Source organism: Alternaria triticimaculans (genome assembly GCF_023758025.1).
Source record: "Alternaria triticimaculans strain BMP 0046 chromosome Unknown scaffold_11, whole genome shotgun sequence".
NCBI classification, from domain to species: Eukaryota; Fungi; Ascomycota; class Dothideomycetes; order Pleosporales; family Pleosporaceae; genus Alternaria; species Alternaria triticimaculans.
This window is the reverse complement of record NW_026055968.1, coordinates 41,355-65,752: the sequence shown is the minus strand read 5'-3', so window position 1 is coordinate 65,752 and position 24,398 is coordinate 41,355. Positions and strand designations below refer to the sequence as shown.

At 54.5% G+C, this 24,398-nt stretch overlaps 9 protein-coding genes across 9 annotated transcripts; 4 read left to right on the top strand and 5 right to left on the bottom strand.

The window, feature by feature from the left end:
- Positions 1-517: 517 nt before the first annotated feature.
- Positions 518-1,408, bottom strand: J4E78_007229 (uncharacterized protein; the record flags this gene model as incomplete). Its single annotated transcript, XM_049367836.1, has 1 exon — positions 518-1,408. The coding sequence occupies one exon, from the start codon at positions 1,406-1,408 to the stop codon at positions 518-520; it is 891 nt and encodes a 296-aa protein (XP_049220157.1).
- A 982-nt stretch (positions 1,409-2,390) lies between these two features.
- Positions 2,391-6,036, top strand: J4E78_007228 (uncharacterized protein; the record flags this gene model as incomplete). Its single annotated transcript, XM_049367835.1, has 5 exons — positions 2,391-2,510; positions 2,608-2,640; positions 2,700-2,840; positions 2,900-5,848; positions 5,899-6,036. The coding sequence occupies 5 exons, from the start codon at positions 2,391-2,393 to the stop codon at positions 6,034-6,036; spliced, it is 3,381 nt and encodes a 1,126-aa protein (XP_049220156.1).
- A 356-nt stretch (positions 6,037-6,392) lies between these two features.
- J4E78_007227 (uncharacterized protein) lies at positions 6,393-7,373 on the bottom strand (the record flags this gene model as incomplete). Its single annotated transcript, XM_049367834.1, has 2 exons — positions 6,393-7,222; positions 7,286-7,373. 2 exons carry the CDS (start codon positions 7,371-7,373, stop codon positions 6,393-6,395), a joined length of 918 nt encoding a protein of 305 aa, XP_049220155.1.
- A 1,685-nt stretch (positions 7,374-9,058) lies between these two features.
- On the bottom strand, positions 9,059-10,128 carry GET3 (Golgi to ER traffic- protein; the record flags this gene model as incomplete). The annotated part of the gene is made up of 2 exons (XM_049367833.1): positions 9,059-9,101; positions 9,152-10,128. The coding sequence occupies 2 exons, from the start codon at positions 10,126-10,128 to the stop codon at positions 9,059-9,061; spliced, it is 1,020 nt and encodes a 339-aa protein (XP_049220154.1).
- A 3,168-nt stretch (positions 10,129-13,296) lies between these two features.
- Positions 13,297-14,400, bottom strand: J4E78_007225 (uncharacterized protein; the record flags this gene model as incomplete). Its single annotated transcript, XM_049367832.1, has 1 exon — positions 13,297-14,400. The coding sequence occupies one exon, from the start codon at positions 14,398-14,400 to the stop codon at positions 13,297-13,299; it is 1,104 nt and encodes a 367-aa protein (XP_049220153.1).
- A 531-nt stretch (positions 14,401-14,931) lies between these two features.
- On the top strand, positions 14,932-15,688 carry J4E78_007224 (uncharacterized protein; the record flags this gene model as incomplete). Its single annotated transcript, XM_049367831.1, has 2 exons — positions 14,932-15,013; positions 15,063-15,688. 2 exons carry the CDS (start codon positions 14,932-14,934, stop codon positions 15,686-15,688), a joined length of 708 nt encoding a protein of 235 aa, XP_049220152.1.
- Positions 15,689-16,089: 401 nt separating this feature from the next.
- On the top strand, positions 16,090-17,367 carry J4E78_007223 (uncharacterized protein; the record flags this gene model as incomplete). Its single annotated transcript, XM_049367830.1, has 3 exons — positions 16,090-16,135; positions 16,184-16,273; positions 16,334-17,367. The coding sequence occupies 3 exons, from the start codon at positions 16,090-16,092 to the stop codon at positions 17,365-17,367; spliced, it is 1,170 nt and encodes a 389-aa protein (XP_049220151.1).
- Positions 17,368-17,389: 22 nt separating this feature from the next.
- On the bottom strand, positions 17,390-19,674 carry J4E78_007222 (uncharacterized protein; the record flags this gene model as incomplete). The annotated part of the gene is made up of 2 exons (XM_049367829.1): positions 17,390-17,526; positions 17,595-19,674. 2 exons carry the CDS (start codon positions 19,672-19,674, stop codon positions 17,390-17,392), a joined length of 2,217 nt encoding a protein of 738 aa, XP_049220150.1.
- Positions 19,675-22,640: 2,966 nt separating this feature from the next.
- On the top strand, positions 22,641-23,862 carry J4E78_007221 (uncharacterized protein; the record flags this gene model as incomplete). The annotated part of the gene is made up of 3 exons (XM_049367828.1): positions 22,641-22,895; positions 22,949-23,337; positions 23,394-23,862. The coding sequence occupies 3 exons, from the start codon at positions 22,641-22,643 to the stop codon at positions 23,860-23,862; spliced, it is 1,113 nt and encodes a 370-aa protein (XP_049220149.1).
- Positions 23,863-24,398: the final 536 nt, after the last annotated feature.

Here is a 24,398-nt window from a genome sequence, read left to right as displayed (position 1 = left end):
AGCTGTGAGATCATGCGTGACGCTGCTATGCATGGCGTCTGCACTGCTTACAAGAGAAATGGCGGGCTGAGTGTAAAGGGCCAATGGGCAGACATCCTCGCTGTTGCCTGGGCAGGTGGGCGTCGCGCGTCCACCGTTCGGCAGGAGCTGTGTCTGCGAGTGCCCAGGTGGACTGCGCGCACGGCGCGTGGAGTTGGGTGAAAATAGGACGTGGCTTGAGGTTTCAGCATCGCGCTGAATAACCAGACCAGATCGCAGTGTGCGTCAAAGGCGCACTATATTCGTGCTGAAATGTAAACGCGTAGGATCATCGCTGCAGATAACAGAGTGGAAGGATATTGGAGGTGGGCGGGGCGATTTGGGGTCGCGCGGCTTGGCGAAGAGGCGGCACCCGGGACTTCCCAGGCCCATGGCGTCGGGAGCTGTCGACTGCTTTTGAAAAGTGAAAGCTACCTTTTCTAATTTAGTGATCGGTCTCATTGTTGCAAGTCTGATGTATTTTTCTTGAACGCATTCGCTATTTCTGCGCTGATAGCACTGACGTCGCAATCAAAGCCTCCACGAAGGCCACAGCAGCGCGGATACCGATACCTGCAATCTTATCCCCATCACCGAGATTCGGGTTGAAAGAGCACATGGTAAACGACACCGGCGTGGCCTTCTTCGGCAACAAACTCATGCACCTGACCACATCCTCCTCCTGTAGTCCACCCTCACTTTCGAACCCATTGACCATGCCCACACTCTTATCCAGGACGTCCAAGTCAAGATGCACAAGCGACGGCGACATATCCCTCTTGTCAAGTCTCTTCTCCAACTCGCCCGGGAAATCCACAGCCTTCTTCGCATCACCCCAAATAACATCCGCTCCAGCTTCCGCAACCGTCTTCCTCTGTGTCTTATTCACATCGCGCAGCCCAACGTACAAGAACCGATCTTTGTAGTTCATCGGCATGTACCCCGGTATCTGCTCCGTATGCCAATGCCAGCTCTTACCCGCCAACATCGACAGACCCATAGCATCGAAATACCCATTCTCATTCGTCGAGGGCGTATCCATATCGTCATGCGCATCAAAGTAGATGAAGTTGAGATTCTTGATACCCAACCCGCATGCGGCTCCTACGCTCGCCATGCAGTTGCCAGAGAGGATGAAGGGGAAGGAATTGCCATCTCGTGCTTTGCTGACTGCTAGGGAGGTGCGGCGGAGGACTTCGAAACTTCGGCCTATCTCGCCTTCGAAGTCGTCGACGGGAGGGATTTTGTCGATACGGACTGTGACGCCTAGGGCTTCAAGCTGGGGGATGAGTCCGAGAGCTCGGATTCGGTTTGGGCCATCGCCGACGCGGTGGTTGCGGAGGCCGACGTGGTAGGGTGAGAAGATTATGGTGATGGATGCAGCGGGCATGTTTGAGCGGCACCTAGGAAGGAGGTTGTATCGTTGATGCCAACATCAGCATCATGCGACGCATCTAGTATTTGTGTAACAGATGTTTTTGGTGTAGTGACGTCAGAGATGCAGAAAGATGCCGAGAAGAGCTTGCATGCTTAACAATGTCAATTGTTCGTGCAGTCTTCCTACTTCTCATATTGCCGACTTGCGAAAAGTTATGGTCCCGCCTTACAGCCCTCAATGAATTGGTAAGCTTGTAATCCACTTCCTCAACCAATTCGATGACATGTTATAAATGCAGGGCTTGTGACTGATGGTTCATATCGGCTATGGCCCATTACATGCTAGAGATAGCCTACTTATGAGGTCAATTGCGAAGGAACAAATCAGTAGGTAGCTGTAAACTTAAGAGGCAACTTTGGCGAGCTGTTTAGACGCATGATGAGAAGCTAGAAGAAGTCTTCGGAACAATGATACACATTGCATTGTAGCTCCGTTATGCTAAAGGCTCAGTCGTGGGAGCAACCCATGCCAGCAGGCAACGTAGCACTTCTGAATTGGTTATATATGGCGGCGATAGAAACAACTGTCTGACGTCATGTTCGATATCGCGTCGCAAACCGCGTCCGTCTCTTCTCGTTACTTTGATGCCATTATGTTTCAGCTGGTAAGTGCTGAAGATGACTGGAAACGCGTGTATGTCGATGCGTCGAGCGAATTGAAGTTGGTGGGCTTAGAGATGCAGGCATGGGGTAGTGCGCACGACCGCAACGAGGATAGCGCGCCGCCGACCTGACGCGCCAAGGGTCGTCCACAGTTATTCTCAAGCCATCCTCACATACATCGCGCAAACCTCTGCCGCCACGAACACGTCCCGACGCGTCCACGCCATCATATCCAACACCCCGAAACATCGACAGACGTACTACCATTCACTGCGCCATTGCGACCGTGACGCCAAAGCAGCTACACGCGGCGAACAGCCCAAACAGGCAACATGCCGCGGAAGAGCGCTGCGAAGAAGGAGGAGCCGTCCTCAGATGAGGCGTCGGCGCATTCCGATGTCGAGATGCAGGACCAGCCAGACGACACAATGAACGGCTTCAAGAAGTTTGGCGTAAGCGCAACCCCCGTTTGCGCCTTCCTCGCCGCGACACTCACATGTCAAGCGGGAGGAAGGCGCGACCACGACAAGACATTGGCTAACATTCCAGACGCAGTACAATGTGGATACCCCAGACTACACAGTACGATGACTCCGACACGGCGCCACTCTCACCCGGCCCAACAACTGACACGCGCACAGGACTCGGATACCAACCCCAACACCACAGCAAACAGCGTCGCAGGTGACGCGCCAGTCGACGGTCGAAGAAAACGCGCCGAAGAGATGAACATGCGGAAAAGCATGTACGGCAAGAAGGCGGAGGGCCTGAGGGCGTCCAAGGTACGCGACTTCACTGCGCACTACATTCCGAGACATCACTAACTTGGCTCCTCTCACAGGAAGACGACACCATCCGCCGCTTTCGATACCTCCTCGGTTTGACGGATCTGTTCCGCCACTTCATCGACACGAACCCCAACCCGCGCATCAAGGAGATCCTCGCCGAGATCGACCGCCAGGATGCCGAAGAGACCAAGAAATCAAAGGCCAGCAAGGTGCGGAAAGGAGGTGCCGCTGCGGAGCGTCGCCGAAAGACGGAGCAGGAGGAGGACGCCGAGCTGGTGCGCGAGGAGAAGCATGGTGGACACAACGAGACGGTCTTTAGGGAATCACCGGGCTTCATCAAGGGCGGCACCATGCGCGACTACCAGGTTGCCGGTCTCAACTGGCTCATCTCGCTACACGAGAATGGTATCTCTGGAATCCTCGCAGACGAGATGGGTCTTGGAAAGACGCTGCAGACCATCTCCTTCATCGGCTACCTCCGCTACATCGCCGGCATTCACGGTCCCCACCTGGTCGCAGTGCCCAAGTCGACACTCGACAACTGGAAGCGCGAGTTCGCCAAGTGGTGCCCCGACGTCAACGTCTTGGTCCTCCAGGGTAACAAGGACGACCGTGCCGACCTCATCAAGGAGCGCCTGGTGCCCGATGGCTTCGATGTCTGCATTACCTCCTACGAGATGATTCTACGCGAGAAGTCACATCTGAAGAAGTTCGCGTGGGAGTACATCATCATCGACGAAGCCCACCGCATCAAGAACGAGGAATCCTCGCTCGCCCAGATGGTCCGCGTCTTCAACTCTCGAAGCCGTCTGCTAATCACAGGTACACCCCTCCAGAACAACCTCCACGAGCTCTGGGCCCTGCTCAACTTCCTCCTCCCCGATGTCTTCGGAGACTCCGCCGCTTTCGACGACTGGTTCACATCCCAGAACGCCGACTCGGACGCCGTCGTCCAACAACTCCACAAGGTCCTCCGACCCTTCTTGCTTCGACGTGTCAAGGCCGATGTCGAAAAGTCGCTACTACCGAAGAAGGAGATCAACCTGTACGTGGGCATGTCCGACATGCAGGTTCAGTGGTACAAGAAGATTCTCGAAAAAGACATCGACGCGGTTAATGGCGGTGCCGGCAACAAGGAGTCCAAGACCCGTCTGCTCAATATCGTCATGCAGCTGCGAAAGTGCTGCAACCACCCGTACCTGTTCGAGGGCGCCGAGCCCGGTCCGCCATACACTACCGACGAGCACCTCGTCACCAACGCTGCGAAGATGGTCATGCTGGACAAGCTGCTGAAACGTATGAAGGCTCAGGGCAGTCGAGTACTCATCTTCTCGCAGATGAGCCGTGTGCTAGACATCATGGAGGACTACTCAGTCATGCGCGACTACAAGTACTGCCGTATCGACGGTTCGACTGCCCACGAGGACCGCATCCAGGCCATCGACGACTACAATAAGGAGGGGTCGGAGAAGTTCCTGTTCCTCCTGACTACCCGTGCTGGTGGACTTGGTATCAACTTGACGTCTGCTGATATCGTCGTCCTCTTCGACAGTGACTGGAACCCGCAGGCTGATCTGCAAGCCATGGACCGTGCCCATCGTATTGGTCAGACCAAGCAGGTCTACGTCTTCCGATTCGTCACCGAGATGGCCATTGAAGAGAAGGTGCTTGAACGTGCGGCTCAGAAGCTGCGTCTCGACCAGCTAGTTATCCAGCAAGGCCGCTCGCAACAACCTGTCAAAAATGCCGCTTCCAAGGACGAGCTCTTGACCATGATTCAGCACGGCGCTGAGAAGGTGTTTGCAAGCAAGGGCCCCGTCGGGCCAGCAGCTGATGGCGAGCTTGCTGATGACGACTTCGAGGCTGTCATGCGTCGCGGTGAAGAGATGACGGAAAAGCTCAACAAGAGGTACGAGACGCTCGGTCTTGACGATCTCCAAAAGTTCACCTCGGACTCAACCTACGAGTGGAATGGCGAGACCTTCCAACCGCGAAAGAAGGAAATCGGCATCTCCTGGATCAACCCCTCGAAGCGTGAGCGCAAGGAACAAAACTACGGCATCGATTCGTACTACCGCAAGACGCTGGTCACTGGTGGACGAACAGAGAACAAGCAACCCAGGATACCCCGCGCGCCCAAGCAGATTACCATCCACGACTACCAGTTCTTCCCCAAGCGACTCTCCGAACTCCAAGATAAGGAGACCGCCTGGTACCGCAAGGAGAACAACCTCAAAGCACCCCTCCCAGAAGGCCCGGATGAGGATCTCGAAGCCCGTGAGGCCGATCAGCAACTTGCGCAGCAGGAGATTGACGATGCGGAGCCATTGACAGAAGAGGAGAAGGCTGAGAAAGAACGCCTGATCGAAGAGGGCTTCCCTGAATGGAACAAGCGTGACTTCCAGCAGTTCCTCAACGGCAGCGCCAAGTACGGTCGCCAGAACTACGAGGGCATCTCGGAGGAGGTCGACGGCAAAGATGCCGACGAGATCAAAGCCTACGCCAAGGTCTTCTGGAAGAAGTACAAGTCGCTGGACAACTGGCAAAAGCACCTAGGTGTTATCGAAGAGGGCGAGCTCCGCGTCCGTCAGTCGGAAGAGAAGAAGCGCCTCATCGCGAAGAAGATTGGCATGTACCGCATGCCCCTCCAGCAGATGCAGATCAAGTACACCGTCTCCACGACCAACAAGAAGGTGTACACCGAGGAGGAAGACAAGTTCCTCGTCGTCATGCTGCACAAGCACGGCGTCGAAGGCGAGTACATCTACGAGAAGATCCGCGACGAGATCCGCGAATCGCCCCTCTTCCGCTTCGACTGGTTCTTCCTCTCCCGCACACCGCAGGAGATTGGTCGACGCTGCACCACGCTCATCTCGGCTATCGTGCGCGAGCTCGGCGAGGGCGATCTCAAGAACAAGAATGGCAAGCGCGGGTACGAGGAAGAGGAGACGGAGGAGGAGGAAGAGGAGCAGCCGAAGAAGAAGTCTAAGAATGGCGTCAAGGTATGTTGAGTTTGGATCTGGTGATGATGCCGTATACTAATAGAGAGTAGAACAAGCAGCTCGACACTGTCAAGGGCAAGGCTGGATCGGCATCGGCGACACCATCGAGGGCAAGCAGCGTTGCGACAAATGGCTCGGCGACTAAGGGTTCGGCGACCAAGGGCAAGGGCAAGGGCAAGAAGAAGTAGTGTTTCTGATGCGTCAGCGTAGGAGGGCAGCATGTTGCGGTGTTTTGGCGTTATAAAGATCGGCCAGCGTGTTTTAGCGCACTACATCCTCGGTACGGGTATGTTGAGCTTTGATCCGTCCTCGACGGTATGGGTGGGTGTTTGCGTGTTGCATTTGTAATTTTAGAAGACGAATCGAGGTGTTCATACTATTTTCTGAGTTCATAAGTGTCGTTGTCGAATTCGTGACCATGCATCTTCTTCACCTGGTCGTGGAGTATCGGTCCCATCACTGTCCGCCAATCCCCAGCACAAGCGTGTCAAAAGTACAATATATACATTAAAGAAGATACTCATAAACATCATAGACTACCTCGTCAGGCCTTAATCTCAATCCCCTGCTGTCCCTCACACGCACTAATCTCCCCAAAATACCACAAATGCGCATCCACATCAACCCCAAAATCCCCCTCATTCCCCTTCAAATTCAGGTTTCCCGTCAACACATTCACATCCCCCGCCGTTGGCATCACATCATTCCCACTAGTAACATAGTACTCGGGGCTAATATGCCTATACCCCAACAGCGCCGGCGGCAACTTGGGCACCGGGTCGTTCTTATGCGTAACGCGATACGTCTCGCCCATGCCCGTTTTCGTAATGTAGTCGCTCACGCCCGCCAGCCCGATCTTCGGCGCGCCGTACGTGTATAAATCGACGGTCGTGCCTGTGGATCGTAGATAGCCTGCGGCTAGACTCGCGAGTGCGCCGCCGAGGGAATGGCCTGTTGCTACGATGCGGTAGGTCGGATATTGTTTTCTTGCTGTGGCCAGCGCTGCTAAGACGGGTTTCTGTGCTTCGAGCCAGGAGTTCCAGAAACCTGTTGAGGCATTACATGTTGGGCAGATGGTTGTTGGTAGTACTGGAAACGCGACGTTTGTGATCCAGTTACGAACAGAGCGGGAGCCGCGGAAGGAGATGACGATGAGTTTGTTTGTGGAGTCTGTGGCTACGAAACCGGTTACGTCGGATTTTATGCTGTTTTCGAATTCGCTCAAGGTGTTTGTGGTGGCGGCTTCGATGAGGGGGCAGTTGCCTTGCGGGCAGGTGACTTTTGTGTTGGGGCTGTTGTTGTTGCCGAGGCAGTAGGCGGCGGCGGAGTATTGGGAGTAGAATTCGAGTTGGGAGAGGAGGGTTGGGGATACCGCTGTTGGTGGGTGGGTTAGTGGGTGTTTAGTGTAGAGATGGGGTTGGGGGGGAATAGATGTACCTCTGCCTTCGATCTCGACGGGTGCTGCGGTGACAGAGTGAACTGCACCGAGCAGTAGGGCTCCTAGACGGAGGACTGAAGGTGCCATGTTGATTGAGTGGTGTGTCAAAACGGTCAAGTCGACGTCAATATACAACAAGAATCTACCGACGACGAGACAAATGACCCGATATAAGCACAAAGTGAGAGAACACACCGCACAACAGCCTGACTACAAACCCACCACTCGCGTGAAACGCGACAGACTATATACTTCCCCACGCCATCACCACTAACACCACTAACCTCAGCACACCCAGGTCCTTCCAAGCCCTGCGCGGTGAGTATTCCCGGCGGTCAAAGTAAACGGACCAGGTAGTGGGACCATCCTGGACCATTCTGGTGATCGGCGCCCACACCAGAGCTACGGGTGCCGGGGTGAGATGACGCTTGTTCTGGCGCTTGTCCAGGGGATGTCTGTGCCCAACGTGGCTATCCTAAGATTAGACATTTCGCCGCTGGGCTGGATGTACGCCACAGAAACCTCGATACGTGAATGCGGTTGTTGTAGATGCCGGAAAGCTCAGCCCCATGATTGCCGGAAGACTCAGCCTCGAGATCAGCGTCGCAAGTCGCATAACCTCAAGTGTCGCAGGTGTGGCAGTTCGTCGTCGGCTTTATCGGTAGAACTACACGTTCAACCAGACCCACATACTTCATTCGTGTCGCCTTCCTTTCCAAACCGATTAGTCGACGTTGTTCAGTTCGGCGCTTTTGTGTGCACGCGACAAAACGAACGCATGATCCCGCACACTACCGCATGCAGCATGCATGAAAGAAGGCGTTTACCGGCATTCAGCCACAAGTAACAGCGTGGTGTGACAGCCAATGAATGTAAATACCGAGGTATAACAGCCTGACATCAGCGATAGAGCGTCAAGTATTGGAAGTGGAGAGATGTCTTCTTCTGGTCACAGACGGTGAGTGCATTGTTTTTGCTTGTTGCACTGCCGCCCAGCTGTCAGCGCATTCTCAGCATGTGCGGCTGCGGTGCTTGTATAAGCCGGCGTGCGCATGAGTTGCTTGCACGCGACACACGGGTATTTGTCGTGATGGAGATGGAGCGCTCATTTGGTGGTGCTGAATGTTGCGGGGTAAGAGCATGACGTAGTCAACTTAGAAGCGCCTCGTGGCTTTCGCTAACGTGGACAGGAAGGTACCTAAACAACAACATCACGGAGCAGACCAGAAGCTGTTTGTACCCCGAACTCATGTGGTGGTGTAGAAGCAAGAAACGTCGGTGTCAGCGCCCTTCTAGGCTAGTGCACGGTACTTATGCGGGGTGCGCAACAGTCCCAATAATTGTGTTTGGTGGGCTGAATGCACCCCAGGCACTGGCGTTCCTGGCTCAGCGGCTAACGTATATCTCCGAATCCTCCCAGTCGCGTGCTGCATTTCAAGTCAGCTGTCCACGGGCATGTTACGCATATGGAGAACGAGGCTTTCAAAGTTTTTCCTGCTTTGGCAGAATCTTTCATTTCCACCAGCTGCGATAGATCGGGGCTAGTCGCTAAAGGTACAGAACTCCGTGCTGCTTGAGTCGTGATGTGTGGGGAAGAAGGCGAAATACGCGAAATCGCAGAACCACATGGTATCGCAAGAGTACAAGGTACAAGGGTGAGACGGCGAGAAATCGGCAAAAGAGAAATGTACCGTGAGGCCCAAAGCGGTACCAAAGGGGTTGAGGCTCTCGAATCTAGGCTACTTGTTACCGCGTTTGAGAACGGCACGGGCCTACTGCGGTGGGACGAAGGGTTTGACGAGCATCTCACTGAATCTGGAATCGCTGTTAGTACACGGTATCCTGAGTCGGTGTGCAATACCCACTTCTCGAGCTTCTCCTTGCCGCGCACCTCCTCAACCAGCAGCGGCATCTTGACCACGTTGAACTCGTCGTAGAGCTCTTCAATCTGATCGAGGTACTTCTTCTGCATCTTCCGTCGCGCATTGCACTGCTCGCAGGGGTTGTCTTCCTTGGGGAACAGTAGCTGGTTGACGACAATGGAGTGCGTGTCGATTTCGTAGCTGTTGAGCTCCTGGATCATCCTCTCCGTCTCGTACAGACTCAAGAACTCGGGAATGCAGACACACACAAAGGTGGTGAGGTCGGCGTCCTTGAACTGGCCATTGACTTCTCCAATTGTCTCGCGCAGGTTCTCCATCTTCTCAACCAGCTCGTCCATGTTTTGTCCGTTGGGTAGTCTGCCGGACGCACCGAGGAAAGAGTTGAGCATGGGCCCGAATTGGCGCGAGAGTTGCGAGACCTTAGAGAGGGCCTTCTCCATAACGGTGGGAAATTGGAGGAAGCGTAGCGTGTGGCCCGTGGGCGCCGTGTCGAAGATGATGACTTCGTAGGACATGGACTTGACTTGCTTGAGCACTTCGGCGAACGACATGGCTTCGTCGACACCAGGAATGCTAAAGGCCAGATCTTGCATCATGCTGCCCATACCACCCAGGCCCGCCATGGGATCTTGGCCCTCCTCCGCTCCGCTTGCCAGCAAGTCTTGTATACTGCCGTTGGGGTCAATCTCCATGGCGCTGAGGTTGTCGAAGCCGTTGACGAGGCGCGCGTCCTTGCCGAACTTCTGGTTGAAGGCATCCGAGAGGTTGTGCGCGGGGTCGGTCGAGATGAGGAGGACCGACTTGCGGTGCTTCGCGAGCTGAATAGCGAGGGAGCAAGAGGTGGTTGTCTTTCCTACACCACCCTTGCCGCCGACGAATATCCACCGGAGCGTCTTCTGGTCGAGGATAGACTGGAGCGTGGGCGCCATGTCGGCGTCGATGAGCGCGGTGGAGGCCATGTCTGCGTGATAGGGGTATCGCAGTATAGAGGGAGGTAGTGTGTAGCTGTAGGCGGAAGTGTCAGTGATATCCTGCGCAGCCCAAACATTGAGCCTGCTTCCCGAAGCTTCGGAGGGGCAATGCAACCGTGGAAGCGCCTACCTGTCGATCCAACTCAGCCTTGATATCTCTCTCGAAAGTCTCACCTGGTTTGTGTGCGCGAAAAGCGTGGAATGACTACGGTCAGAGTAGATGCGGTATGGTTGCGTTATTGCAGAGCAAGCAAGTCGCGCAGGAAAGTTGACTGGGTGGGAATGCGGGCAGGCGCGTCATGCGCTAGTGCGCCACTGCACGGCCACATGTGGCGCTGACCCCGCCCATTCCTCCTCCATGTCCCTAACAACCCACGACTTTACCTTCGCCATGCCATATTCGGGTTACCACCAACGTGAACATGAGCCATGCGTCAATCTCTCGGTCGTTGCCTAGTAACATCGTCTGCTGCTAATGAAGCCTATCACTTGGAGGGCTCAGCATCTCCCGGTCGCACACTGATCTTCATCGAAATGGCTTCCACGCTACGACAGGATTGCATTCTACCTGGACGACGCCATTGCACCTGGAGAAGTTCGCTACCGTCATGCGCTTTTCCCACAAAGCCATGCGCATCTGTTCAACCATGTAATCTCCTCATAAAGGGTCGGGATGTGTCGCTGCGTTGGCCCGCATCATGCGCGCGTCGACACCAGCGCCTGTGAACAGGATTACTCATTGGCTCGCATGCAGCCGAAGCCTGGGCTGAGTACGCCCGACTGCTGCTTATTTCCGCCTTCTCAAGTGCATCAGTCGGCTTCACCAGCTCATAGCGATAACGGCACCCGCTTTCATCACTTACCGGCTATAGTCGTGACTGACCACCCTCTACGGACCTAGGGATTATTGTCTCACACTCTACTACTATGGGAGCCATGTCTTCGCAACATGTGGATGAGGCGCCGGACCCGTCAGAACCAATCATCGAGGATATTGTCGAACTGTGCGACTACTGCGTCAAGCTCACTGAAAGGATGTTGGAAAACCCTCCAGATGATCGTACCACGGTGAGTACATCATCAAATTTCGATCCAACGATTACGCCAGGGATGTGCCGCTTCTGCGAGGTTATTTCGAACTATCCATGGATCAGGAATATGGGGGTGAGAACGGAGTTCATCAGTGACCGGGACATGGGGCGACGGTGGAACCCCAAGGGACCAGGATACACCCGTATATGTGCAACACGTGTCGCGAAATGTACGTTTGCAATGTGGGCGGACCCCGGTAAGAAGCTCCAGATGTAGCATTCCTGGACGATACTAACAAAAGATTCAGGCAGCGCTGCATGTACAAGCTTGAACGATCGCTCACCAATACTTGGCCCACACATGGACCAAGTAGGTGATTTTATCCAGCATTGGCGAAAAGGTTGCAGTACTCACGAAAGCTGCATAGCTGAGTATGACACCGTGATGCCAACTCGTGTTCTAGCGCTTTGCGGAAACGAAGCACAACCTTCAGTTCGGCTCGTTAAAAGTCAAGGCCAGAGAGGACGATACATAGCCTTGAGTCATTGTTGGGGTTCGACTAAGAAGCGCCCACCCCGGACAACGTCCGATAACCTTGAAGCACAGCAAGCTGGCATCGCGTTCGAAGATCTACCAAAGACATTTCATGATCTCGTAGAGCTTGCACAAGTCATTGGCATTCGATACGTGTGGATCGACTCTCTCTGCATCATACAAGACGATCCTCAGGATTGGTATCATGAAGCAGAGAGGATGGGAGATGTATATCGAAATGCGGCTTTGGTTGTAGCTGCCTCGGGCGCAAGAGATTCCAGTGAAGGTCTATTCATCACCGATCGTGCAAGAGCAAAAGTCTTTCGACTACCTTACCGTAAGAACGGCGAGGTCCAGGGGAAATTCAACATGACGAAATTGTCCGAAGGATGGGATCCAAGATATGGTCCGCTTGAGAGTCGAGCGTGGACGCTTCAAGAGCGCTATCTTGCGCGACGGTTTCTCGCTTTCATGCCTCAGAGGGTTACATGGATCTGTCAAACAACATCAAGAGATGAGGTAGGCTGTTGTTATGATATCGGGGCTTACTATACATGGCTTCTGCATCTGCAAGAGTACACCAAAAGGTCTCTAACAGTTCCTTCAGATCGTACCAAGGCTCTCAGAGGAATCGCTGCAGAGATGCAGCGTCTCCGGAAAGATCGATATATTGCGGAGTACGGTGTGTGGGAGAAAGGGCTCGTAGTTCAACTGCTTTGGTGGGCCGACACCCAATGCTTTGAAGACTTACTTAGAGTTCCTTCATGGAGCTGGGCAGCGACTAGGGGTACTAAGGTATGGCCGGCTGGGAGCACTTGGGAAGAATATGAGTCTGTCCAGCAATCGCAGGAGATGCCGAAGCACCTGATGATCACTACAACCGGCCGCCTCCAAGTATCTGGCCACCTGGGCACCAAGCAGCTGGTTCGAAGCCGCGTGCATGACGCCTCCACTATGAGCGACCTCGACCTTGATGAGCTTGAAAAGTTTCATGATCGATACGCAAAGCTCTACCCCGAAAGATGCAGACATTTCCATGTTGTCACGCAGGACAGGCACGAAGCTGGCTACCAAACAGTACTAGGGATTGCACGATTCGATAATTATTCAACGATGTCATATACACATATGTGTTTTCTTGCGAAACCAAAGCGCAAAAAGGCGGAGGAATCTCACAATAGGGGGCCAGACAAGGAAAACCATCCCGTCATACTAGTGCCTCGATCGGTGCGAGAGCAAACCATTGTAAGAAGCAACTACGTCCACTTGCGAGCTAAGATTAATACTTACCAGGGAAATGTGATCTACTGCATTGAGCAGCACCCAGACTTTGTGTACTGGGCGCTTCTTCTTGAGCAGGTCAGCGATAGCGAGTTCAGACGCGTGGGTATGGGAACATTCCTGCCCGCCGCATACGAAGCTTTGCAAGTCCAAGTTCAAGAGTTCGAAATCATCTAGGCTTTACAGCCTACAATAGCGTTGAACAGGAAGATCGACATATTTGAAAGCAATGTAGACTTCTCAGTCCTAGATTCATAACCATGGTATCTTCGCATCCCTCATATCTGTACTACAGCGCCTAACACCTCCTCACATCTTCATCCCCCCAACCCTCCCCTTCTCCGGCTCCCCCTCCTCATTCTCATACAGCGGATTAACCTGCACTTCCCTCAACCACAGCCTAAACGACTTATCCAACGTCTTCGCATTCATAACCGCGCAATCCTTGACCTCCTGCGCACTCAAATACGACACCCCCTCCGCATCGCCCCCCGCAATCGCAATCGCCCGCTGCAGCAATATGCAGTTCTTCTGCGTGTATATCGCCCGATACACCGCTTCCTCGATGCTAGCGCCGAACGTTGTGAAGCCGTGTTTGTGTTGTAGTACAACGGGGTTTTCGGGGGAGAAGCGGGAGGCGAGAGCGGCGCCGAGGGCTGCGTTCTTGATGAGGAGGTCGTGTTCGGAGGGCGCTGATGTTCCACGGAGACTGTCCATTGTGAATACCTTGGCGCCGCCCAGGCCCATGAAGCCCGCCATGTGGAAAACGGGTCGTACGGGATGCGGTTCCATCGTGCCGTGTCCGACCGTAAAGGGAATAACGTCCTCGGAATGCGAGTGCACAACGCAATTCACCTTGGGAAACTTCCTTAGTATCTCCCCGTGGATATACCGCTCACTGTATCCCTGCGGCGCGTCGGCATCAACGGGCGAGGAGTCCTTCACCCAGTACGATATAAAGTCGCTCATGTTCTTGACGAGGGCTGGGGCGCCGGGGTCGTAGCCCGCGATGATGTATTGCTCCTTGTTGAGCGGGTGTCTTACGGAGATATGGCCGAATGCGTCGACGAGGCCGTGGTGGTGCAGGATGTGGTTTGCGCGGATGAGCAGGCGCAGTTGCTGCTGGAGTTGGGGTGGTATGGACATCTTAGGCGCTCGCGACTTGCGCTCTTTGGGCTGCGGCTGGGTTGGCGTGGGCGGGCCTGTTTTGAGCGACTCCGCGTTGAGGGACTCGGCTTTTAGCGATTCGGTGCGCGCTTCTTCGATGATGGATAGTTCGCGTTGTTTTGAGGGTCGGAGGTATTCTTCGGGCTGGGCTGGGTGCAGGGGATGCGATGCTAAGGCGCGTGGATGCGTTGCTTCGGCGGCGTCCCTTTGGGTCTGTTGAGCGGCGCAGTAGTTGCAGAGTACCATTTGGCTGTTCAGCACTTAGAGGAGTGCATGATGCTGAGTATAGAGGACGCTTGCCTCGTCTTATGGGTCTCGCGAGTGATGTTTCAAGGTGGCGATGGAAATAGTAGCGTTTGAAACCGCGGATGCCTTGGAGTCGCTAGCACTCTCTCTAGGTCTTCACCTGCGTCGCGGACTCGGTGGTGTCGCCTGAGTGCGATGTGAGACAATGCGAAAGGCGAATGACGCTTTGCGCCTGTCGTGCGCGATGTTGCTGGTGCATCGTGACATGGTGGTGGATGGGTCGCGGAGGTGTTGCGGGGATGCAGCCGGGTCATTGGGCGAGAGTGAGGGGATCCGATCGTCTAGCGCCGTTAGCCTTCCCGCTCGCGACAGCCCTGTCCCTCACTCGCCCCACATCGCGCGGCCCCCATTAACCTTCAAGTCCGCATCTTGAAACGGAACACCGCAAACTCTCAGACTCGCGACGTCGACCCCGTCTCCCAACCCTTCTTTTAGAAGCGTTCTGTTGATCGCCACGTAGCCTCGTTCAAGATGGCCGCCCAATACGTGCTGGCTGGCCTAGCAGCCGCAGGACTGGCCTTCTGGTATGACTTCAAGAGCTGGCAAAGCTTTGGTTCGCGATCCTCTCAGCCCGTGTGAATGCGATTGCTGAGTCGCCGCAGGAACTGGTGGCACGCCTCCAACATTAGAAGGCTACGTCAAGATCCGTCGATGGGGACTCTACTTGCTCTACACGCGCCAGAACCTGCTCGATGCATCTCCGATTCCCGATACGGGCGCGTCTTACATCAATCCTCAGAAGGTGCCGGACCGCGTTGGCCGTAGACCAGGACTTACACGCTGGACACTACCACAACGCCAGTTCCCCGAGGAGATAACACCTGCTGCTTCCACGACTCTCCACGATCTCATGCGCGAGTTTGCGGATACGAAGGCGTACTCGGAGTATATCGAGACACGACCGAGCAAGACCGAAGGCGGCACTGGACCTGCCATATACGTCAAACCAAATGTCAAGACCATCAACCCCGTCGCGCACAAAATCTTCTACGAGGTCGCGCATGTGCATCCGGCAGAGAACTCGCTCCATGTGTATGTGAGCCCACAAGACGCGAGACTGGTGATGAAGAGGGGTTGGGGACAGCGCTTTCCAGTGACCTGGTTGGCACCGCCGAGCTGGATCATGGTGTATGCGCCGAGGAACGAAGAGGAAGTGGAGACTGTGAGGGAGATCGTCAGGGCTGCAGTATGTCATGCTGTTGGGATGAATGTCGATGCTGGAGTTTGACTGGGCGGAGGCGCGACACGCGGAGGTACCACGCATGGTCAGTATAGCCGAGCGCAATTGTCCAACCCATTTCATGACTACACTTCTCGGAGACGTTTAAGCCCATGCGTAAACTGTGTTGCGTTCGATGTCTGGGCACGGCACTGGGGAGGAGAACCGACGCCGGACGCTAGTAACGACGGCGCCCGCCGCATCCGCCGCATCTGCATCGCATCCCCCACTCTCTTGCGCTAGCTTACACATGTCGCCCGGCTTGGACGACCCTGCAGCATGGCTACGATCCGGCATGGTATGTTAAGACCGCTGATGCCGCGACACAGTGTCTCTCGAACCTGTCATCGCGTCTTGCCTCCAGCGTCGCAATCTCACACTCGCCACACTCCACACCGCATCCATCCAACATGGGTAGCATCGACACCAGCCTAAAAGTCATCGTCATCGGCGCCGGTGTGTAACCAACCCCTCAACACCAGAAACACTTACTAACACACCAAGGCCCCGCCGGCTGCGCGCTCGCTCACGGTCTCAAGAAAGCAGGCATCTCCTTCGCCATCTACGACAAAGGCGCCGACGTCTACCGCCACCGTCACTGGGCCTTCACATTAGGCTGGGCACGACCATAACTCTTTGACCTCATCCCGGAAGAGCTCAGCGCGCAGATCAACTCATGTCAAGTCGACCCCTACGTCGACTGCGCCGCGCTCGGCGAAGATAGAATTGTTATTTATAATGGCCAGACGCGAGAGGAGGCGTTTGCGTTCCCGATACCAAAGGCGCGTGAGATTAATATTAGAAGACTGCGTATGTTGTTAGCTGAACGATTGGATGTTAAATACAGCAAGAGCTTCTCGCACTATGAGACAACCCAGGACGGCGGCGTGAAAGTCCACTTCGAAGACGGCACAACCGACACCGGCACCATCCTCATCGGCCTCGACGGCGCCATGTCAAAAGTGCGCCGCTGCCTCCTCCCCCACTCCGGCACTATGGACACCCTCCCCTTCGCCCTGATGAACTTCAACGCTTCCTACACCGCCTCCCAAGCCCTCTTCATCAAACAACACCTCCACCCCCTCGTCGACATCGCAATCCACCCTGCAGGTCACTACATCCGCGCAAATGTGCTCGACATGCCCGACGAGAAAGACGCTAGTACCTGGACTTTTCAGATCTTGTCTACCTGGCCGCTGAAGTACGTTGAAGATCATGATAACGAAGACGGGCGGTTGGAAAGGCTAAAAGCGCATGTGAAGCGCGATGGCTGGGCGGAACCATACAAAAGTGCGATTGAGTGGATACCAGAGGACACACCTGTGTTACGCGATCAGCTCAAGATATGGAAAACCGTCCCCTGGGACAACCAAAACGGACGGGTGACGCTGTGCGGCGACGCAGCCCACGCCATGACGTTTCACCGTGGGCAGGGCGCTAATAATGCGTTCTACTCTGCGCATTGCCTTGTTGAAGCGTTGAAGAGCGTGCAGAGTGGGAGTAAGAGTTTGAAAGATGCGGTCACGGCGTATGATGAGAGTATTTGGAAGAGGGGCGCGAATGAGGTGCAGATTAGCAAGGCGCAGACGTTCTTTACGCATGATGGGTTGGAGGAGTTTGTTAATAGTCCGGTTATGGCGTTGGGGACGAAACCTAGTCATGCTGCGAGGACGGAGGGGTATCAGTAGATTTATGGTGGACTAGACTAAATCACACAAGACCTGCTGCCTTGGCTGCCTCTGCCCACGAGGGGTCTCTATGCCGTCTCGCGTCATCTTCTGCTATCTCTCGGCTTGACCGCTTGCGTTTCAAGTTTGTGGCATTCGGCAACAGCGCGTTGCCAGGATCTGAACACTGTTAGCTTAGAGCCCTTCAGTCAATCGATCGCGAATCGATAGTTATGCTGCATCCCTACCTTGTTGCGCTAACGAGATGTCTTGAACACCCTGCAGAGCTCTAAGCCCACCCTCGAGGACCTTGAGTTTGGCAGTCCACCGCTTTCTCTCCCCGGCAGCTTCTTCGCTCTCGGAAGCCAACGCAGTCACTGACGTATCGTCCAGGTCGATGACGTCAGCTGGCGAGAACAAAGTCGGAAGCTCTTGGATGAAACATGCTTCGACGGCGAGTACCGCGAAGTCGTCGATGAGTCTCTTGAGGGCGACTTTATAATAAGCCTCCATGAAATCGGTCGCAGTAGAGCTGGCGTAACTATTCATGTTTGCTTCCGTCTTGGCGAGCAGAGTGTTGACCAACGTGTCCACGTTAATGTGAAGTTTGACGGTGCCCTTGCCGCTGTGGTCATCGCCGATAACTTCTTTCAGTGATTTCCTAAGCTCTCGGGATTGCCGTTGGCTCTGCGCCTTCTGCACGTTGTCCGTGAGGTAGTGGTTGTACGTGATTGGGTGGCTAGTGTCGTGAGGTGTAAGAAGTTCCGCAACTTTGACGCGAAGCGCATCGGTCAGTTTCGCCAATCGAACAGTGATGTATTGCCTTGAGATGCCAGTTCGGGTTGTTTCGTCGCACACGTGGTCCAGTGCCGTGCGAGCTAAGACATCGGCAGCACGAATGATGACCTCCAGGCAGTCATCGACAAGCTCCGGCCACAGCTTTCGCTGTTCGTGGAACAACTGCCCGACAATAAGCGGATCGAACGTGCCAGGCAGTTCCCGACCTCTGCTTCGTTCCAGAAGTTTGTTCACCTTGATGATGTAGTCTGCGCGATACATCTGGCGCTCGGATAGAGGTTCAGTCGGCACTTCGTCTAGGATGGTGATAGCATGGCCTTCCTTGCGCATGTTGGCGGCGAAATCTATCAGGGTAGTCTGGAGAACAGCTCGCAAGCGCCGCTGGTAACCCTCATCGGTAGAAGCGTCACCAAAGAAAGGGTCTGAGTATTGCCCGTCGACCGCAGCTCTGAGGAGTGAAGTGAACGACTCGCTGGCTCGTAGAAGGTACCGGCGCTGCTCATGTGGTGTGTCACGGGATGAGCCAATAGCGTTGAGTCGTGTCGTACATTCCCCAATACCGCTCTTGATCTGCGCAAGCACGTCAGGGAGTTGTGCGACGATATGGTCCTTGAGAATCTGGCTGAGCCTCGGCTTCAGGCTGTCAACTCCAGTTTGATCTGCTGAAAGCTCCCGCCAGACTCCGGCTGCGAAAAAGAGAGCTTCGGCTGTGTCGCGCTCTTTTGTAGTCGCATCCCTCGAAGCGTAATCCCGGTTACGAAGCACATGCCATCCCAATCGAAATTTCACGTCCTTGTTTTGAGCCAAGTCAAGATAGAATCGCTCCATGTCAGATCCCTTGTCGAGCGTGTCCGGCTTGGTGATCAGTCCAAGGGTACGTTCTCCGGCTGGATCGATATCGCGCGAATACTTGGTAATTGACTGGTTGTTGAAGTCATTTTTGGCAGATACGACGGCTAGTATGATGCTGCGTGGATTCATCATGTACGAGAGCACGAGCGACTTTACCGTTTCGGCATCTGTGTCTGATTGAGCCCGACTTCCAGCTTGGAACAGGCCGGGTAGATCGACAAGGGTAAGGTGCGGTTGATTGCGTCCAGATAGCTCCAGGCGAAGAATGTCGGAGCTGAACACTTTACCGCCTCCTTCGTTGATACCCATCGCTTCTTTCGCTGCCTCAATCACTGGCTCAAGATCTAACTCTTCCAATTCAGCGGAGTAGTGGAACTCGCGCAGCTTCTCGAGATCATCTTCCGAGCGATCCTTCTCATGTGAACCAGGGACGATGCTGATCTTGATCGGTGCTTCCGGGCCGCGTCGAAGAATCAGCTCAGTCGCGAACCTGGTACAGAGGTTATCCTTGCTGGGGAACTTGACGCCGGATACCGCTTCCAGCACAGAGCTCTTGCCGGAAGACTGCTCGCCGCATACGATGATCTCAGGAAGGTTGATGTATCGATTGATGCCATGTGATCGGAGATTGTCGACAAGATCCAAAAGATCTCTCGTTTCAGTAGATTGCAGAGACATGTTTGGTCAGCTGTAAGTGCTTCGTTCCACGTTAGATATAGAGCAGTGTAGGAACTAAAAGTTTGCTGTGAGCACAAAGAGCACAAGAACGATGAGAAAGCGCAAAGAGTGATTGTAATGCACAACAAAGGCATGAGTAGTCAGCGTGGCGTCTCGAACAAGCCAGAAACACTTGCAACATGCTGAATGTGCCTGTCATTGCCCTACATGTTTGCGCAACCTACCGGTGGTGGCATGACATCGCTCGAATGATGGCCTACCACGATTTGCTTCTGCGACGCATCTCGCTGTCTTCAACTCAAGATGCAGCGTGGGAGACCACAGGCAAGCATAACGCAAGTGATGAGCCTTCTCGCGATGTAGGGCCTCTGAACATGCAGAGATCATCAGCAATGTTAGGCGGTGAAGAAGGCAATGATGGTCGGTGACGCGACGGCCCGACGCTGATACCGTAGTCTCCTCGGGAACCCGAACATCTATGCTGCGTAGCATAAAGTAGTCATTCGCTATCAATGGCACAGTTGTTTGCCACAGTGCTTGATGCCGGCGTTGGGATGCGGCACACCTTTGCCGGCTGCAGGGAAGAGCGCCCGCCCGATGTGACACGTAGCCTGGGGACCGCTGGAGGCAGCAGGTTGCGTCGCGTCATCCGCCATTGGATGATGTCCCAGTGCGTCCGTCATCATTGTGCGGGCTGGCGACGTTGGGAGCTGGCGTGGTCACCGTCCTGATGTACTCCAAGGTTATTGTTACTCACCTGGAGCGCGTGTGCTGGATGGCGCTTTCCTGTCACAAGGCTGCTAGTCTCGGCAGCCTTACCCGAACAGTATTAGCACTCGGTGCCCAGCGGCCGCGAACACGGCGTGCATCCTTTCGGTCAACGACATCAGTCTGATTGCTCCCCGTGATGTTGATCTTTGGCCCACCACGCGAAACCCGGCCTGCAACGTGGCTTCATCGGTAGGCTTACGGTGTCTCACGTTGCGTGCGCAGCCACCCCTCGGTCTCCCCCGAAGATCAATGTCACGTGTATCCTAGGTGATCGATTGAAGATTGAAGTCGTTCTTCGCGGAAACGACAGCGAGTAGTCTTGTTGGTTTTGTTGTAAGTTGAATGTAAGGCAATGCAGGAGGCTACGTTGCCTTAGTACCTTGTGAAGTTGAGCTTCTTAGACCAACGTAGGCGGCACGCCTGTTTGATGTTTTATTTGTACAGCTGCAGACTACACGAAATAAGCCTACGGTTGTTGTGAGTTTTGGGAATGCAAAGAATGCGTTGATGGTTTGCGAACGAACCCATACATCAGGCGAAGTTTCCACGGCTTATCTAAGTAAAGACTGCCTGGAGCCTACAGTGTGTAAGCCTTGTAACCGAAAAAAAGTGCGCATAGCTACCGCCGGTCGCGCAGCGCTGCTCGAATGACTACCGCGTCTGGCTCTCAAATGCATTCGTCCGCGTTTCACCCCAAATCGCGGCGCGAAACTTCGCGTTCGAGCGCCTGTTGATTGCCATCAACATGCAGCGCGCCTGGATCAGCGAGGATCAGTAATACGACAAGTGGAAGAGGCTTCAAAATTGAGGGACGCGACTGGTAGGGGATCTTCCCGCGGGGTCCATAGGAAGCCCAACGACCGTTCTGTTAGCCAGGTTTCAGCTATCCGCCATCGATGCAGCAGTTGCTTGTCATTCTGACAGCATTGGGACGCGGCAGTGCATGTTGGCAGTGCCAGGCTGCAGCGATCGCACACAGTGTGGCACAGCACGCTGACTTGTTTGCTGACGTAGGCAGCGGCGTCCGGGTACTGCAGGATATCGCAAGTTACAGTTCATCGTTAAGTTTGTGGGCGGCCTTGAGAAAACGTCTCTTATCACGTATAAGGTGGTGAAGTCAAGGTTACGGCCATGGCGCGGGGGCGTTCCTGTCGGGCGCGTCAAAGCGGCCGCTAGCTACATCCAGCCTTACCCGAACAGGCCTGCCCAACCCGGCGAACATCGTCCGGATCGCGTAACCCCCGTTTCCGATTGACCACATCAGCCCGCCCGCTGTCACTCTGCGGCGTCGACTGCCTCTTCCGCGACCTTCCACCCACCGCGCGAATCAGATCTTTGCGACATGGCTTCATTGATGTGCTAACGGCGTCTCGCCTCGCGCAGCCACCCGCGGCTCACGACGACTCATTCTTCGATCGCAACCTTGGAAAGCTCTGGAATGGAACCCCATGCGTGCCTGCGACCTCTGCTTTGGAGCCCAACGCCGCGCAACGCTTCCTAAGGATTACAAGGGACAATCCGACACGCTTGGACTGACAACAGTAGCGTGGAAGTGGTGTGCATCACAGATAGCGGAACAAGCCGCAAGGGTCAGTGAGAACACTACTCCCATTCGCACGATAGACAATTGTGTTGCATACTGGCGAATATCTCACAAGCCTCGACGCGACGTCAAGGAACAAGTCAATGGCAACCATGACAAGACGGTGCGATGGATCCGAGATGTTTGATGTTGAAGTTCTCAACAGATGCGGCTCAAGCGGCAGCTCCTGGTGAGGCCGCGCAGATTTAGATCAGCCACATGGAACCAACCAAGAACACTTGGAACCACCCTCCCGGAAATTGGCCCAGTTTCCAGCCTTCCGTGGGTTTTCACCGAGCTTCGCGATTACCAAGCGATCGAGTAGCATCACGTCAAAGGATCGTAATTCGAGTCAGGGTCCAGCCGCTGTGGAGACGGATTGTGGATCATCCATGGATTGCTCGCGTGTCGCCCGCCTTACGGAAAATCCTTCACCGACACAGGCCATTCTCTTGTCCCTGCATGCATGGCGCTCGTGTCGAGGTCTTTTCCCAAGTCATGTCAACCCCTATGGAAAAGGACGCGCCGAAGGGTTCACAGTTTACATAGCCGTCTCCCCGCATGGTGGGTTCAGAGTTGGTCCGATTTCCAGACCACATTTCCACCGACAACAATGCCGCGAGAAGATCGATCCGGAGAGTTCACCGGTGTCCTGGGCTTCTTCATCTGTATTTGCACTCTGCTAGTACTGCTTCGATGCTACTGCAAGCTGGTCCTCGTGAAGAACTTCGCGGCCGATGACTACTTCTCTGTTCTTACCCTGGCGGCCTTCTTGGTCTATTGTAGCTCCGCGCTGCTAGGTGTCCATAATGGGACCGGGAAGCGACGATATCTCATCCCGGATGAAAAGTATCCCATCGGTATGAAGGTGTGTAATACCACGTCTACAGTATATTCCATAAGGCTAACAACTCGAACTAGTGGTGGTGGACTTGCGAGCCCACATACGTTGTTACGAATATCTTCCTCAAGATGAGCATCGGCATCTTCCTTCTGCGCATTGCCCGGGATAGAACCCATCGCATGATTCTTTGGATCGCCCTCATCGCCATCCAAGTATACAGCGTGTACTTCTTCTTTGTCTTCACCTTCCAATGCTGGCCTGTCTCGTTCTTCTGGGAACAGTTCCGCGGCGGCAAAGGACATTGCATCCCCTCTAGGTTCGTCGTGAACTCGTTCTACGGCTACTCTGCACTGTCCTGTGTCACGGACTGGACATTCAGTATTGTTCCAATCTTCATCGTGCACAACTTGCAGATGGACAAGAGGAAGAAGATGACGGTGGTTGTTGTACTCGCCTGCTGCGCTATGTAAGCTCATTCCGCTTCTAGAGTCTTCCTTGCATCGTATGCTAACTCCACGCCAGTGGCTCCACCGCAACAGTCGTCCGCATCCCATTCATAAACGGCCTCAACGATATACCCGACTTCCTATACACTACCACCGACGTCGCGATATGGTCTACCGTCGAAACCGGAATCGGCCTTGCGACCTCCGCCGCCGCCACGCTCCGTCCCTTGCTCCGCCAGGTGTTTGGTGAAATTTCGACGCATGATAGCGCCTCTCGTAAGCACTCGCGCATGTGGAATTCCGCCCACCCTTCACGATCAGGGTACCTGGAACAAGGAAGCCAGCAAGGCGGAAACGATATCCAGCTCAGTAATCATGATTCGAAACACCACACTGTCCATGTTACAAGTGGGAATGCGAGTCCGAGTGGGAGTACGATCGAGTTGAACATGGAGTGGGAGCAGGATAAATACAATGGAACGGCTGATGCAGCTGCAGCGGGGCACAATGGGATTATGAGGAATGTGAAGATCACGCAGATGTAGAATGAGGTTAACTTGTAATGAAAGCTATTGCGAACTAACGTCAACGACTTACCAATCCACCAATGCGCTCACCCAAAGCTATTGCGCGAGCGAGGGTTCGCTTGGGAATGGACACTTTCCTTTGCCCTGTTGCCGTGACCACCCCGAGCCAGGAACAGACCGCAGTTTGGATCAAAGGCGCACCCACACATCCTCTTGTGGAGATTGAACCTTTCGTGAATTACTGCTCGCATCGTCAAGCTCACCCCTGTGGCGCAGAGGGCGGGCGCTAGTCGCGGCAGCCTAGCCCAAATGGTACTGATCTTCGGCGGCTCCGCGCGAACATCATACGGCTCCCACAATCTAGATCTCCTACACCCTCTCGACTAACACCACGACAGCTTCGAAAAGGTCCATGGCTTTCCCATTGCGGCCTTCAGCTCACCGCATTGAGTATGCTTTCGCGAGAGGGCTTCATCGGCCCGCTTGTGGCTTCGCATCGTGTAGCTCTACTCTTTCGATCGAACCGGCGACCTTCACGACAGCGATGCGATCAT